A 17,670-nucleotide genomic window follows, 5' to 3' on the forward strand; every position below is an offset into this window, starting at 1 on the left:
CCCTTAGACAGACTCCTTTCTTTCCCTCCAGGTTTTAGGGTGTCTATCTGATGGACAAGGTCATTTATCTCAGCTGGAAAGAGAGAATGCCTTGGGAACTGCCAACCACACAGTTCAAACAAATCAGGGCACCCAGGAGTCAGGGCTAATTAGATCCATCAAGTCTGTCACAAGATCCATGGCTACAAATGGCCACGCCCACCCTGACACACCCAGGAAGTGTTTGGTAGCAGGAGGCCCTCTCCTCAGAGAGGTGGTAGAGGCCACCAAGAGGCCTGACAAGGAATGCCAGGGATTGAAGACAATGTGGCCCCCAACAGGTTTCACACAAAACTAACGAGGGGTATTGTGTTTGGAGAAGAAAAAATGAAGACTGCCAATTTTACTATGTGGAGGGCTCATCTGAGAGCTCCTGAGGGGGCAGGGCCTTGCCTTATTTGACCAGCACAGTAGAGAGCCCATCACACAACAGGTGGTTGGTGAAATAGTTGTGGAGAAAAGAAATGAGTGCACAGAAGAGAGAGACAAGTTGTTACTGCTGTCGAGGGCGGCCAGGACCCAAGAGAGGAGTGGGTGATTTCAACCTGGAGTCATCCTGACATGTAAGAAGGCTGCCCCATGAAAGGGGGAGCTCATTTCTGGGGGTGCTTAAGCAGAGGCCCCAAGGACTGCAGCTGTGCTAGGGAAGGGATTCTTCCCTCCTCTGAGTGGGAGAATGAGCTAAATTAAAAAAAATTTTCTAATTGTAGGAGCTCTGGAGAGTCATCAGGTTCTGGCAATCCAGAATTCAACATGTATCTTGTTTCTAAATGTTCCTCCCCCAAGCCCGTCCCCCAGATCTTCAGGGCCATGCCTGAAAATCTCCCTTCCATCTAGATGAAGCCCCCCAGCCTCTTCCAGCCTTCTCTTACGTGTTCCGGCACTATCTTTGTCGATGCTGCTCTGGCCACAGACCTCCTGCTTAAAAACCTCCAACAGCTCTTTGCCTGCTGGACACAAGATGCCTGTCTAGGTTTGACAAGAAGGACCTCCTTTCTCTACTCTCCTGTAAGTCCCCAACATGTGGCTTTCTTTTCTTTTTTTTTTTTTCATTTTTTTGATGTTTTATCTATTTTTGAGAGAGAGAGAGAATGAGAATGAGAATGGGCGGGGGAGGAGCGGAGAGAGAAGGAGACAGAATCCAAAGCAGGCTGCAGGCTCTGAGCTGTCTGCACAGAGCCTGACACAGGGCTCAAACCCAAGAACTGTAAGATCATGACCTGAGCTGAGGTCGGATGCCCAACAAACTGAGCCACCCAGGCGTCCCGCCCCCTCCCCTCCCCAAATGTGGTTTTCAGCTGGGACAATGGGCTTGTGGCAGGGCAAAGACTCCCAGCCCGTACTGCTCCCCATTAAACCTCATGGCTACTGTGGTCTCCAGAGCCCATACTGGTCCTAATCGCCTCCTGGGCTCCTGCCTCACTGCCCCTAACCACACAGTGGGCTCCCTCCAGGGGCTTCTGATGACCTCAGTTGAACTGGCAGGGGGAAAGACAGAATGAGGAGGATGGGAATAAGCTGTGACTCTTTCTACCAGTTCATCGGCTACAGTTTCTCCCTTAAGTCAAGGAAAAGTCAGCATTCGGAGAAGGCAGCTAGGGACCACTGGCTTGGCCTTTCTTTCCCCTTCTTGGACCATTTCACACACTTCTGGCCACGGAGATGGTCCTGACACACAAGACGTGCTGAATCATAGGCAGATGCTCACGCCTTCTAGCACAAAGTCTCCCAGTGAGAAAATGAGTCATGATAGGTACTAAGGAGCTTGCAAGTAGACCTAAATGAGGCCTGATCTGCCTTCCTCAATGAAGCCCGTCTCACATTCTGGGTCTCTCCCTCCCTTTAAAATTTCTCAGGTCTTTACCAGAAAGATAACTGTACCTTTTCTAATAAAATCGACACATGAAATGATGTTTATCCATCCTCCACTTCTCCAAATCGAGACCGGGTTAAAACCAGACGTCCAGGCCATAAAGTCATGCCGGATGCTGCTGTCAACATCCATCCTTTGTCTACATTTAATACTGTTACCAGAAATGCACGCTCATTAGACTGAAACCAGGAATTTTAGTGTCTGGCAACTGACAGGAAAAGAAGAATGTGAAATTCTCATTACCTTCCTTCACAAATATCCATCTTCAGTTGTAAGAAATACAAATGCCTACGAAACAATTTTTTTATTATTAATTCAGAACACTCAAACTGAAGCAAGCGCACACACAAAAAAGGCGACGAGTCAAGGACAAGATCTGTACATTCGGAAAACAAAATACATAAAAACGCATTTAAAAAAAAAAATTTTTTTTTTTTAAGCAGGTTTCACGCCCGGTACAGGGCTTGTACTCATGACTCTGAGATCAAGATCGGAGTTGAGATCAAGTGTCAGATGCTTAACTGAGCCACCCAGGTGCCCCAAAACACGGTTCTGTCTGAAGTATCGGGGGCTAGGTTGTCCACCGCAAAGCTGCCCCTTCAGGAACAACGGCTCCTGTGGCTGTCTGACTTCCAGCCAGCCTCATGCCAGCACATGCTGTCCCAGGGATGGCTAAGCAGGGACGGAAAGGCTGGAGGCAGTCATCAGCCAGGACTGTTGCCAGCAGACACCCCCACCCCCGTAAACTCGGGGGCATCCGAGAGCACCAGGACCCACGAGCATTCTGCACAGGCAGCCCCCATGCACTGGGGAACCGCGTTTCACAACACACCCACGTTCCCTCTGCGTGAAGCGGCAGAGAGGAGGTGGGTCTGTGAGGACACCTCCTTGGCTGGGGTGCAAATACCCAGCTGAGTTTTTTCCTGTGTCCCGGGAACCGTGGGTGCTTGAGCAAAAGCATAAGCATCAATCAGCTACCCGCTGCCAGGACCTCCGAGCTGAATTAGGCACTGGTCTGTGAGCCACCAGGAACGGCACTTCAGAACCCAACACGTGACTTGTGGGCAGAGCTCGGTAACCCAGGGCAGGCCCCTCACCCTGCAAGTCTGCCCACCATCCAGGGAGTGGGGAGCAGACACCAGTGAGAGCACTGCTCGGGCCACGAAGGGATACGGAAAACTTTATATTTAGGGATGCGGCATACATGTGACACTCGGCTGCTAGCTCCCACTCTTTTTTAAAGCCCGGGTTCAAATGGGATAGACATTCCAGTGTCTGGCCAAGAGGACAAAAGGGAAACTTCTTGAAATATAATACAGATACAGCAGAAGTGTCCCAGGGCAGGGGAGTGATGATTTGGGCAATTTAAAACACATCGGGTCTCATGATGCCTTCAAATTTATATGTTCAAAAGGTCAAGGCGCTGGTGTTCTGGGACATGAATATGTCATGTGGCATTACAACCCCCTCTCTGCACAGTTCTGGGCCGGATGCAGGGAACTTCATAATGGCTTGCCTTATTTCAGCCTCGTACAGCTCAGAAGGAGGCACTGCCACCTCCTATTTTTGAGGAAACAGACATTCAGATAGGTTATGTGGGGTCAGTTAGATCTGATTTTAATCTGGACCGTCATACTATGAAAAACCTGAGTATGCTACAAATTTCTTATGCATCTAGTGACTACAGGCTTAGGGTCAGTTTCCTAGCTCTGATATATATTATTATGTTGCCTATAGTTATCAACTACCCTTCCTGTGTTGAAGACCAGCACTGAGAAACGGGGTAGCATACGTGTGCTGATTCATGCTTATTTTGTATTGGAGACCATCTTTTTCACCTACGAGAACATCATCAGTCCTTTCTAGTTTGTTCCTATGTTTATCTAAGCTGACATTCAACCAGAATTAAGTGTTCTCTCCTACAGTGCTACTGAGAGAAAGCAGAGAAGGGAGAGAATGCTGGATAATCCTATGGTAAATCTGGCCCTCCAGGGGCAAGCCCAGCTGATCGGTGATTCTTCCTAGGGAGGGAAATGAACATGAACCTGGAGATCACCATTCATCAAGTGCTACGTTATCACATAGTCGGCAAAGTGTCTGAGTCAATCTCATGACATTGTACAAAGAGGCTGTAATAGTGGAAGGAGGACCAAAGTTTGGGGGGTCTCCTGGGAATCCTGAAGGAGCCTCATTTCAAAGCTACCAGTAAATGAAATTCTGTGTAGGGTGACCTAAATTTATCAGGAACAGCAGCTGTGGAGGCTCACGATCAAGGAGATGTTTAACAAGTAGAATAAAAGAAAACCACACAGTTGGCACACCTGACTTCAGAAATGTAAAGGTCACTCCTAGAGTGACCATGACCTCAACTTCACAAAAAGGGCAACAGATGCCTCCCAGCCCAGAATTTTAGGAAAAAAAAAAAAACCCCAGAAAACAACAAATACCACTTTCTCCGATGCTTGAAGGCTAAATGTCTTTAAGAAGGATTTATTTTTGGATAGGCTACAGAGCTGAGGCTTAATAGAATACTGTGTGTCAGGAATATAGGCGAAACTCTAAGTTAAAAAAAAAAAAAAGACATGTGAATTAATGGTGGACGTCTGGCTCAGCATAAGGAAAAGATCTGGCAGTCCTGGCTGCCCACCAGCTCTATAGGCGCCATGTGGGTGGCTGCTACTGTGGCTCCTGTTACATTGAAATCTGGTGCCCCAAATCCCAGGAGGTGACAGCTACACTCCATTCCACACTGGGGATACCACCCATCTTAAGATGGGAGGTGGGGTGCATACAGTCAGGTGTCAGTCCTAAAGCAGTGAACTGTATGAGGGACACAAACAAATCAAATTTTATCCTGGGCTCAGGTAAGAACGAAAATTAGTCTATTACTCATTTTGTGCCAAAATCTGCCTCTCTGGATGCTCTGCCCGCTGGCCATTATGCTACCACCAAGCATGTCTAATTCCCCTCATCCCTTACAGATCTCAAGGCAACCTGTCTCCCCCCAAGTCCTCCTTCCATCCCGTCAAATGTCAGGTTCAGCAGGAAGATTCTGTTGGCACCCAGAGGGAGTGAGCCTCTCTCCTGTGGGGTATGGCAGTAGACGCCCAATCCCCAAGAGGGGCACTGGAGAAAGAGACTCTTGGGTTAGGCCAGCCCTAGTCATCCCTTCACTCAAGGTCTTTGGAGAACGCTACCATGCCCGCGGCCACCACACCCCCGTAGCTCTAGCATCACATGGGGGCAGGTAGGACAATGAGTGACAATTACTAGGTTAGGTAGTGCAGTTCTCACTTGGGGTTAGAGGGTATCAGTTGGTCATAAATTTAACAGGTCACAATGGGCATTTTAAAAAGAAGGAAATAGAGAATAGAAAACTATCTGCACTTGGTATTGTTTTATTAAACACTTGCTTCGGTAATATATATCTGTACTGCATTGCGAAGCAAAATACATTTTTGCTGTGTGGTTGTGATTTAAAAACCAACTGGTTAAAAAACCACACACATGTATGCATATACATATATAATCCATCGTAACATTTTTAAAGCATCCTTTGAACAGAACTTGATATTTAGTAACGGTCGGCGGGGGGGTGGGGTGGACCTTGGTAGGGTCATTTCAAACTCATTTTCCTATAGATTATGTCACCCCTCTGTGTCCGCCAGCTCATGAACCGATCTGCTACACCCCCCTCAGTCCACCAGCATTAGGAGCCATTATGGGGAAAACTCAGAGCACCATGTGAACTTCCCATGGTTATCCAATGACCGGTGCTGGGCATCTCTTACTCTGGCGTAAAATTTAATTTAACAGTAAACATAGTCAAATCTCCAATGGCTGCTACCTAGAGGGAAGAGGTGCACAAAGAAAGCAAAACAGAATAACAGACTAATATTTACCCTTTAAACACATTAAAAGTTAAAATGTCATCATGTGGTTACCTTCAAAAGCAAAACAAAACAAAACAAAACATAGTACTCAATGCCTGAGTTGATGTCACCTTGTTGGTGTTGGTCTCATGGGAACAATGAACACAGAATAGGAGTCAATATTCCTAATATCCACTTTTATTTTATTTTTTCTGGTAGAGGAAACACTCTGGAAATTTCCCTCCCTATGAAAAATAAACAGATCGATAATAAAAGGGCTCAACGTTGCCATGGGGGAGGAGAAGTAGAGGCAGGGTCACTGTTCAAACAGCAACAACCTTCCTGTGTCCACCCCCTCCATTCCAAACACTGTTCCCCACCCAGAAACCCCACGTGCCAGTACAAAACAAGAGCCAGGCCCTACGCCAAGCCCTGAGGGGTAAACAATCCTATCTGGGCTCTCTTTCCCTTATCTGGTTCACATTTTGCCTGCGCACCCTGATTCACTCAGGAGAGAAGCTGGTCCGGCTTGCATAGCTTTCTGTCTCTTACCAACTAGGGATGTGGCAGAGAATGCTTAGTTTAGACACCTCGTTATCCTAAAGGGCCTCGGTTCTAGTCTAGCAGAGACACGGGGCTATTTGATCTGGGGATGACCGTTTCACACAATGGTCTTCCAAACCCTGCCTGCGTTAGAGAACGGATGACTTTGCTTGCTTTGGGCACTTCACTCTCAACAGGCAGGAGAGGCTGGAGCAGCAGGGGAGGCGGGAGGAGGTGGAAGGGAGTATATTGGGAATTGCACCAAGTAAGGACGTAAGTAGGTCCAAGACAGAGAACTAATCAGCTGATGAAAAGTTCAGTATGTACCCCTCCGATTTTTACCTGGATGGGAACCACTGGTGTGGTTCTACCCAAATGAAGTGTATGGCCACAGTGATAAAATAACGCGTACATTCTTAGTGGTTACTCATTTTTATAGACTAGAAAGGAAACTTAAAAAAAAAAAGTGATTACCTGGTTTGTTCTTGCTGCAGTGTGTTGGGATCAGGTATAAAAAATCTTACTCGAAAATGCAGAGTACAGGGGAAACCTCCTACAACATTTTTCAAAAACAAATTTAAGTTTTCCCTTTAAAAAAGTCAATGCAGGTAAGCTGCTACTCTCCCATTAAGTGATGCATTTTTTTTTTTCACTAGACCACTGCCTTTTTCCATCGATACAAGGACTAATTTTGAACAAGGAGTGCACAGGTTAAGTGACTATTTAGAAATCTCCAAGTCTGCAAAAAGTAGAATAATCTGCAATATGAGCACAGAATGAGGTATTACCACCTAATACAGGTTTAACTTAGAGCTGTGTTCAAACAATGCACTCCATTATCTAGATCAGGAATTTTAAAAATTCCTGACATCAACAGATTATACAAGATTCACAAAGAAATAACCTCACATATATAGCGACTTTATACTTTTCCCAAACATTTTCAGGTATATTCTTGAATTGAAACACCGCCTTAACTCTGAGTAGGCTCGGCTGGTGTTGATGGCACTGTTTTTGCAGACGGGCCAACAGGCACAGAGACTTGCCTTGGGTCACACAGCTGATGACAGTACCAGAACGGTAGCACTGAGGTTTTTGATTCTGCTATGCCACCTCTCAGTCACGTTTATATTGGACAACAGTTCATGCTTTTTAACGCAAAGTAAATTCCCAAAGTGACGAACATACTAGCAAACATTATTATGCAATTAATTACCATACTCAAATACGGCTTTATGCAATAATACCAAGAATCGATTTGCTTGCAGAGATAAAATTAGCCCATTTCTTTTGCTAGATATGGCAAAAGGGAAGAGGAGATTGTGTTGCTAAGCTCCGTGCTCTCCTTCAGGTCGGCTGCACCCCTCTCCGTTACTCAGTAAATGTTCGCTGGCCCTATCTATGTGCTCGGCACTTTCCTGCTTCAGAAACTCAAGCCTTCTCTACCCTGCTCCTCTTACAGACTTGTCGACCTCAGTTCATCTGGGGTTCTACCTCCCCTCTCTTTAGTTCTTTCTGTCAGTCTCTCTCCTGTGTCAAAGACTCAAGCAGTGTGTGTGCACCTACGAATGCACCTTTGCATGTGTGCCCAGGGACCAGTGGGTGACGCTGTAACTTGGTACAGGCTGACCACCTGCACATCAGGGGACAGCTAAGTGTTCCCATGCCTTGGGACATCCTCTCAGCTCCTTCCCACCAGACCTTGTCAATGTGTGTCTCAGGATGCCTTTGTGCACCCAGAGTGTCCTATCACGTGCTCAGAACTATCCTAGAACCCTCACTCTCCTGGTGTCCATATCCCCATGCTTGGCTGTGAGCTCCTTGAGGGCAGGTCCAAATCTGATTTGGACCGGATTCTCAGAGCTTAGCCCAGTGCCTTGCCAAAATCTGAGCTCAGGATACACTTCCCGAATGAATGAGTTAGTGAGGGAATGAACGACGAGGGAATGTATTCATGCCTGTGTGGACTCACTGCTCTGAGACTTCAAATGGGGGCAGGCATGTATCTGCACAACGGCTCTGTGGCTCCCTGTGAGCAGTTCTGAATGCTGAGGGAGGTCAGGACTTGGAGGCCCATGCTCCAGGGGACAGCAGCAGTGGGATCCTGGCCATGGTTCCTTGTCTCTACTCCTTCCCGTGTGGGTGCTTGGGCGAGTGGGGGGAGGTGGCATACGTGTGTGCACACTTATGTGTAAAAATCCACCTGCCGTTCACCCCTCAGCCATTCACTGGCCACCTCCTGGGGAGCGGGTGCATTGTGAGGAATGCAGAGAAGGTATGGCAGGGGCCCTGACCTGAAGGAGCTGGCAGTTTCCAAGGAAGATTAAGGCAGGCGACTGGGAGATGAAGGACAGTGCTCCGAGGAGCAAAGCAGATAATGACACATGAAGGGAGGGTGGGGGGGGGGGAGGGGTCATGGCTTCTAGTAGAAGTAGGGATAGAGTCTGAGTGGCTTTGAAGAACAGCAAGATTTGGATATAGAGAAGAGGGAAAAGCAATCCCAACAGAGGGAACAGACTGAGGGAAGGTACAGAGGAATGTGTGCAGCCTGGGAGGTCAGCCAGGTTTGTCTGGGGCATAAAGTGCATAAAGGGGAACAGAGAGTGCGATGCTAGAAACCAGGCTGAGGACGGATCCGGGCGGAGGGTGGGGTGGGGCATGGTGTGAAACCCCGTCTAAATGGGAGTTAATGTACAGCACTGGGCTTAGGAGCAGTATGTTATATGTTATATTGACTACCTATGTCTCAGACTCCAGTAGGAGGGGTGTGTATGTGTGTGTGTGTGCGTGCATGTGCTTGCATGCACACGTGCCTTTCCCACCCTGGCTCTCACACTGGGCTAAGAAAAGCCATCTCCCTTCCCTTGTAAGAAGAAAGTAGGTTCCTGGGCTCTTGGCTGCCTTCTTTCACCTTTCCTGCTCACTGCTGGTGAGGACTGATCTGAAAGCATCTCTGCTCACTCAGAAGTCAAACACGGAGAAGACAGTTTACTCACATCACCTGGACCACCTGGAAGCCGGGTCCCAGATGTTAACAGGCACACGGATAATTGGAAGAGAGAAACGGGCCGTGATACACGAATACCCAGTGTTCAACTGAAATGAGAAGGTCAGCCTCACCTTTTAACTGCTTCCTGATGGGCTTGCTTGATTCCAGCCATCTCTGTTGGGTAAGAAAACATAAGATATAAAACCAAACCATACAGAAATCCAGCGACGTCTTAAAGGGATGATACTTACAAGAGAGTCTACTGAATCATCGCCATGCTGCAAACCAAAATATTCCTTTTCGGTCACACCCAAGTGGTTGTATGCCATATCCAGAAGAACTTGACCGGTATCTTGTTTCTAAGAAAAAAAAAAAAAAACAAAAGGTCTAGTGGGCATATTTTTAAAATGAATGAAAAACCAATGGTTAAATATCTTTATTGTAGGCAAAAAGGAGTTAAAATATTTAGAGATTTTATGCACACTCGTATCTTGTAGTAAGAAATGCTTTAATAAATGTCACGCTAAGAAGTCACATGGTACACATGGGAAGTAGGGCTCGAAGAAAAACCACATAAATATGATTTAAGACAGTAAATTGTCTGCGACTTCTTCCTTCCCCTTAGCAGAGATTCCCAAGTGATGTGTGAATTGGGAAACACAGATATCACGATGAGAGTAAACTCTCCATGACCTACCCATGGATTATCCACGGCAAAACGCTAATCCCACATCAGTTTTGTTGACCCCTCGGGAGCCACGGAAGCGTGTACAGGGAAGAAAACTACTAACAGCATGAGGAAGATGGCTAAGAATAAGCAAATGCCATCCTAAACGCCCTCAAAGTGACTTGGCGTGTGTCACCCTGGGGGATCATCTGCCACTCTGCTCTCTGCCATCTGAAGTGAGAAGTCAGTGGGGACATTCAACTGCACTTTGCATCTACGGCAGGACTCAGCCACTGTCACCACTTGGTGTTTATGAAGCAGGCACAGTGCTGAGCATGGGGACCGAGCCACAGTTAGTGTCCCAGAGAGGCCAGGCATAGAAGCAGTGACCGTAACATGGCGAGCCAAATGCTGTCGAGTGCCGTGACACCCTCAGGGCACAGAAAACACACAGAGGACGATACGAATGGTTAATTCAACCTGGGGCCAAGTGGAAGCAACTCCTGACCTGGGTCTGGGAGGGTGACAGGGCTGAGTACATTAAAAAAAATTTTTTTATTAACTTTTTTAATGTTTTATTTATTTGGGGGGGGAGGGGCAGAGAGAGGGGGATGGAGGACCTGAAGCGGGCTCTGCGCTGACAGCAGTGAGCCTGATGTGGGGCTTGAACTCATGAACCGTGAGATTATGACCTGAGCCGAAGTTGGACGCTCAACAGACCGAGCCACCCAGGCGTCCTAAACAGAAGGCATCTTAAACAGTGCGCCTGGCACAAAGGCACCGGGGTGGGAGACAGCATGGTGCCTCTGGGAAATCGCAAATTCTCCTTCAACAGGCAGACTTCTCAGGAATCCTTTGAACCAAACCATTCGACTTAAGGACACTGAGACTCAGAAATAGACTATAAAGAACAAGCAAAAAGACAGCTCCTTTTTTGAGTGCTAGAGAGAAGATCATGCACCTGGAAATTGACCACAGAGGAGAATTAGGTAGTCATCAGGCCCCCTCCTGCAGCCTCCTCTTTGGTGTGGTCTTATATTGTTTGGCCATAGTGTGGGAACATGAGACACACCCATTTCCTGCACACATTCCCCCCTTCCTGCCTGAGGGCCCTGCACCTGCTGCCTCTTTTACCCGGGACCGCTTCCATCACAAGGGAATCATGACAGTGTGGAAAAGATGGCCCACCCAGTCCACATATTGCAAAATATGAGATACTGTCCCCCTCAATTAGGAGATACTCTCCTGGTGCATCAAAGACCTTGGTTTCCCTTAATTAAAAAAAAAAATTTTTTTTTAATCTTTGTTTTAGAGAGACAGAGCGCGAGCAGGGGAAGAACAGAGAGAGAGGGAGACACAGAATCTGAAGTAGGCTCCAGGCTCTGAGCTGTCAGCACAGAGCCTGACATAGGGCTCCAACTCACAAACCGCGAGATCATGACCTGAGCCGAAGTTGGACGCTTAACCGACTGAGCCACCCAGGCGCCCCGCCTTGTTAAAATTTTTATAGAATTTTATATTATACTTAATAGATAAGTAACTATCAAATATCCACAATGAGCCAGATATGACACGACATGCACTGTTTATATATGATCTCGAATCTTTGTGGCTGTTCACAAAGTCATCACTAGCATCCCCTTTGCCGTGAGCAAACAGAGGTGCTGGGAGGCTCCAGGCTGTCAGCTGATGGACGGTCTGCCTGCCTGAGTATGGTGTGCTGGCTGCCAAAGGCTACATGTCCCCACAATGTTGCATCTCCCCTGTAGAGTGCAAAACTCACCCATTCTGGTATATTTTCCCCAACTTTCCCAGTTCCCAAAAGGAACTGAAACATAATAAAGGGCACATTTATAAAGAACAAGCCTCCCAGCCCAGTCCCCTACTCCATCAGAGGCCATCTTTGCTATGCCAGGTCACTGTCCGTGACCAGCTTGCTCCCTGGGATGGGCTAAGAACAAGTGATGTATAGGCCAGCTTCCTGATGATGCCCGCTGCTGCCCATAAGGGGGTCTGGGCTCAAGAGTTGGTGCCAACGCTCCCTACAAGTAGAAGATCTAAAGTGACAGGGATTCTAAGCTGCCACCAGGCCCTCAGACTCAAGTTCAATGTGAGTCAGCTTTGACCGGACTGCTGGAAGCTTGAGGAAGCAACAATGGCAGCAGTGTGATAAGGACAATGGTGTTCGTGTTCATCAGAACATGTTCTAGGATCATCGCTCTGGGCAGGCGCTTTCCTTATCCCTGTTTACAGGGCTCCTCACTCCCCCTTGAAAGAGTTCGGGCCTGGGATTCTCAGACACTGGCTCTTGCTCTCCTTCTCCTTCCTGGGACAGTCTGTCCCTGTCTCCTGTAGTGCCTATTTCTTGTCTCTCAAACCTTTCCACACGGACCCTTGTTCGTACCTTCTGTGTCCTCACTTCCCAGCTGACCTCACCCCGTTTTGTAGCCCCACATCTGCGTCCCAGCCTTAACGCTTCCCTTAACCTTCTCCCTCGTAGATCTGACACCATCTCTATGTAGACGAGTACCAGGCACCTCAAACTCAACACGTCCTTGACAGAACTGGTTATCTCCACCCCCAAGCCTACCCTTCTTACAGCCTTTTCCATCTCTATCGACCCCAACTCCATCTTGCTAGTTTCCCAGGCCGACAACCCTGAGAGTCACCTTGAGGGCCTCTTTCCCATCCCAAATTCCATCTATTAGCAAATCCCACTGGCTCTGCCTTGAAAATAGTTTCAGACTTGGCTTATTCTTAGCCACCTCCACACTACCATCCTGTCCAACTCTCCTCCTCCTCCTCTCCCCTGGACTGTTATAATATCCTTAGTCCTCGCCCCCCCCCCCCCCCCCGCCCAACAGTCTACTATTGACAGGGCATCCAGAGTCACACTTGAGTCACATCATGTAAGGTCTCTGCCCAGACCCACCAATGGTTTCTGCCTCCCTCAGAATAAAACCAGCACCCTCAGGATGACCTATAAGGCTCTACGCAGCACCCACCCCCCCCCCCAACCCAACACCTATCACCTCTGACCTCTCTTGCTACTCTCTCCCTTGTTCATTCCACTCCAGACACACTAGCTTCCATACTGCTCTGCAACTACACTGAGTGGGATCCTGCCTCAGGACCTTTGCACTGCTACTTCTTTTACCTCGAATGTGCATTCCCTCCAGAGAACAACATAGTTCTTTCCTTCATTTCTTTTAGATGAGGTCTTCTCTGGTCACTTCTATAGAATGATAACCCCACAACTGCCCTGCTCTGGTACTACCTTCCTCATCCCGCTTTATTTTTCTTCTAAATACATACCACCTGACACAGTATACATTTGTTTATGGTCCATTTCTTCACACTAGACGTAAGCTTTAAAAGGCCACATACTTGGCTGTTCTGTTCACTGCTGTATTCTTTATAACCAGCATGAAGCCTGACACATAGTAGGTGCCCAGTAAACATTTGATGAATAAACACTCACGTTCTTGTCAGAAAGAAGATACACAGCAAAGGAATAGCTCCCAAACCAACAACAAAGGAGCCAGGCATGTACTGTCAATTTAGAGCATCTGGAAGAGGCATACGTGACCCTTTTAGAGAAACTGCCATGCTGTGACTTCCTGCAAACTGCCCTCCCCTCTTGTCTGCTCAGCCATCAAGGTCCATAGTGACCTGGGGTCAGCTGGAGGCAAACTTAGGGGTGGGGTGGAAGACCCAGGGGCCAGTTTTTGTTACCCTTTCAATTTCTGTGGCCTTCTATTACCCCTGGTTGTTCTCTTGCACCCAATCTTCCCTTTCCAACCCCTCTCCTTACACACTGAACTTTCCAGGTTGGGGCAGATGCTGGCAGCCAGTCCAGGACTGGGGTTGACCCCCTTAGGACCAGCCAGAGTATGGGAGAGACAGGCAGAGGTCATGGGCCTAAACGGTGACTGGGGGAGGGTGGGACGGCATGACTGCTACAGTTCAAGGATCTCACTGGTGGCTTGATACTGGAGGCCTCGTTTCCAGTCCTGCGTCTGTCATGAGCTTGAGGTGGCAGAAGCCAGGTTCTCCCTGAGCCCTGCCATTTATGAGGCACACATCTTACTACCGTCCAGATTGGACCCATGAACTCATACCATAATAAGCACCTGCTATGTGCCTGGTCCTGGACCGGGCCCAGGGGAGATGACACCATGCCTGTCCCCAGGAGCTCACAATTTAAAGAACATACAGCCTAGTAATTATAACGACTATTAACGAAATGTGACATGGGCTCTAATAAAGCAGACAGGGAACCATTATGGGAGAACGAGCTCAGGAAGCTGATGAAGATGGCACAGAACAGGTAACATCGAAGTGTCACTCAGTTCGTGTCACCAAGAAGTGGGGGCAAGGCACTCCAGGTGAACAAGAATGTGAGCAAAGTTTTTAGGGTTATTTCCAGGCCAATCTCAACATACAAGATCTGAGACCTCAAGCTTTCATTTAAAAACAGTTTTGAGGGGCGCCTGGGTGGCTCAGTCGGTTGAGCGTCCGACTTCGGCTCAGGTCATGATCTCGCCATCTGTGAGTTCGAGCCCCGTGTCGGGCCCTGTGCTGACAGCTCAGAGCCTGGAGCCTGTTTCAGATTCTGTGTCTCCCTCTCTCTGACCCTCCCCCATTCATGCTCTGTCTCTCTCTGTCTCAAAAATAAATAAACGTTAAAAAAAATTTTTTAAAAATAAAAAATTTTGATATCTTGGCTTATAAAATGAAGAAACATTATGACTTAACAGCATTAATTCAGAAAAGATTAAATTTGGAGACCTTACATTGGCTTTAAAAGTCTGTACCAAGCCATCTAAAAAGCGGATGCTGCAGACGACTTCAGATCGAGTTTTCTCTTTGGGTAATTCTGAGGTGCGTATGTTATTAATTCTTCCACCCAATGCACGTAACCGGGAGGTCATAACTGTCGTTGAATAACCTGTAACAGAAAGTACACTTGTTAGCTCTCTGACATGAAAATTACCTGCTACGTGTGGATGCACCTCACAGTCCACCTATCCCGTGTCTGCTTTGATCCTCATAAAACTGAAGGCCTCAGACAAATGAGAACCAGATAACAGACCGTGTTTCCATTCGACTTCTAAGCGGCTCTAAGCAAAATGTATTGCTCCGTTATAACATGTTAACAGAATTATATGGCTTATTTGTGTGTTTTATCTCCCTGGTCTAAACCTAATTTATATTTCCCAGGCTTTTAATTTTTTATGTTTAACTTTTTGTATATATTTGTGAACTCTACTATTTTTTTAAGGAACTAAATGTCATGTAAAAATGATTTAAAATATTAAGATACTTATTGGTCAATTAAACTACATTAAGTAACTTACAGTCATTAAAAGACACCATTTAGGGGCACCTGGGTGGCTCAGTTGGTTGGGTGTCCAACTTTGGCTCAGGTCATGATCTCAGGGCTCGTGAATTCAAGCCCCACGTCGGGCTCTGTGCTGACAGCTCAGAGCCTGGAGCCTGCTTTGGATTCTGTGTCTCCCTCTCTCTCTCTGCCCCCTCCCCCGCTCATGCTATTTCTCTCCCTCAAAAATAAATAAACATTTTTTTAGAGCTCCTGTAAATCAGTAAGAGAAAAAAACAAGCAATCTGGCGGAAAATGGGAACCATGTTCGTTGTCAAAGAAATGCGAATTAAAACCACAAAGTAATGGTACCACATACCCACCAGAATGGCTACAATGAAATCTAACAAAACCAAGTGCTGGCCAGGGTATGTGGCAACTGGAACTTTCAGGCACTGCTGGTAAGAATGAAAATTAGCGCAACTCTTTTGGAAAACGGTTTGGCAGAAGCTACTAGCACTGAACATATGCATATTCTGTGACATAATTCCACTCCTAGGCATATTCCCAACAGAAAAATGTAGATTTACCCACTAAAAGACATGCATGAGAATTTTTATAATAGCCCCAAACTGGAAAAGACTCAAATGCCCATCAACAGAGGGAAATTGTGGTATAGTCATACCATGCTTAACTGTACAGCAAAGGAAATAAGTGAACCACTGTGATGTGAAACACAAGTGAATTCTTCCGTTATGTTGAGCAAAAGCAGCCAGATACAACAGATTACCAACAACATGAATCCATTTGCATAAAGTTCAGAAACAGGCAAAACTGATCAACGCTAACAGAGCACAGAAGCGTAGTCACCCCTGTGGGAAGTGACCAGTGTCCAGAAGTGGACAGGAGACTTCTGGGATGCTTATAATAGTCTGTTGATCTGGGTACTGATCCTGGTGTGCACGCTTTGTGAGGCTTCATCAAGCTCTACACTTATTTGTGTACTTGTCTGTATACTGCAATATCAAGTTCACTTAAAATAATACAGGGAGGAAGAGGGAGTTAGTTTAAAATCTGACTCTCTATTCAGGGAACGACAAGGAAAGAGGTCTTTCTAGTGAATGCAACTGTAGGGCAGTAGACTAAAAAAAGACTGAGGAAGTGTGCAGTGAGCACACGGTCACATCACGCAGGCAGGAAAGACAAGGGTCTAGGCCAGCTCCTCAGCTTAGGGAACGGAGGAGGTGTAAATCTGACAAGGTTGGAGGGAAGAACAGATAAAGGTGAAGGACTTAAGGGCAATTTAATGTTCTTTTTTGTTAATTCTCTGCAAACTTTCCAAGATGAGCTGGGCCTTTGCATGAGCTATTCCCTCTGCCTAGAAAGTTCTTTCTGTTCCTCTTCAGTCCTCAGTGCCCAGCACAAGCATCACTTCCTCAGCAAAGCCTTCCCTGGTGTCCATAACTACTATTTGTGTTAGAGGCTCTCCTGTGTGGTGCTCAGGACAATGCCACAGTTACAGCTGGTGACGTATTTTTTTTTTTTATTTTTTTTTTTCAACGTTTATTTATTTTTGGGACAGAGAGAGACAGAGCATGAACGGGGGAGGGGCAGAGAGAGAGGGAGACACAGAATCGGAAACAGGCTCCAGGCTCTGAGCCATCAGCCCAGAGCCCGACGAGGGGCTCGAACTCCCGGACCGCGAGATCGTGACCTGGCTGAAGTCGGACGCCCAACCGACTGCGCCACCCAGGCGCCCCGCTGGTGACGTATTTAACACTGGCCTCTGCCACCAGAAGCTAAGCTTCACAAGGGTAGGGACCAGGTCTGGTTTTACTCACCGCATCTCCCAACACCTACCCAGCTCTGGGAGGCAGCCAAGAAATAGCTGAACAACAACTCAATGAGTAAAAGGAAAAATGAAATGAAAAATGAAGCCAAGACTAGCACCTGGAAAAACAGTGCTACCTGATAAGACAAACCTGGGTTGTGGGAGCAGGAAGGAGGATGGAACGAAGGTGGGGACATCCCCTAGACCAGGGTTCCCCACACTGTAAGCTGCACACAACAGGGGCAACCTAGAATGCAAGGGGGGCTGAGGGGGGCCCGGGAGTCTGCAATTCTCAGTCTCCCAGGTGACAGAGCCACTGATCCGGGGTTCACACTGTGAGGAACAAGTCACGGATAACTGGAAAAGCAGCACTAAATGTCAGGCAGGGTCAGAAAGCAAGACTGGGGAATCAGCAGCAAGGAAGGGATGAGCACAAAGCAGACCGGCGCCTGAGAATCAAGCCTCAGGGGACCACTGGAGGCACAGCTTAGCGGCAGGAAGCAGAAACACAAAGTAGGTGAAGGCACCAGGAG

The 17,670-nt window shown here is 47.3% G+C and overlaps 1 protein-coding gene across 3 annotated transcripts in view; it reads right to left on the minus strand.

The window, feature by feature from the left end:
* The window catches only part of PTPN3 (protein tyrosine phosphatase non-receptor type 3), a 146,019-nt gene that overhangs the window by 63,706 nt on the left and 64,643 nt on the right, over positions 1-17,670 (minus strand). Inside the window, exons 2-6 of one of the 3 annotated variants that reach the window (XM_040481921.1) lie at positions 14,780-14,934; positions 9,568-9,675; positions 9,448-9,490; positions 6,802-6,880; positions 2,156-2,200 (exon numbers count right to left, since the gene is read on the minus strand). In XM_040481921.1, coding sequence (XP_040337855.1) covers positions 2,156-2,200; positions 6,802-6,880; positions 9,448-9,490; positions 9,568-9,675; positions 14,780-14,934 — 430 coding nt within the window. Of the gene's footprint in view, positions 1-2,155; positions 2,201-6,801; positions 6,881-9,447; positions 9,491-9,567; positions 9,678-14,779; positions 14,935-17,670 lie in introns of those variants that run through there. The other 2 variants (XM_040481923.1, XM_040481922.1) reach the window with 2 other exon arrangements.

The sequence above is a fragment of the Herpailurus yagouaroundi genome, unplaced genomic scaffold (genome assembly GCF_014898765.1).
Source record: "Herpailurus yagouaroundi ecotype Mexico unplaced genomic scaffold, PumYag 160, whole genome shotgun sequence".
Taxonomy (NCBI): domain Eukaryota; kingdom Metazoa; phylum Chordata; class Mammalia; order Carnivora; family Felidae; genus Herpailurus; species Herpailurus yagouaroundi.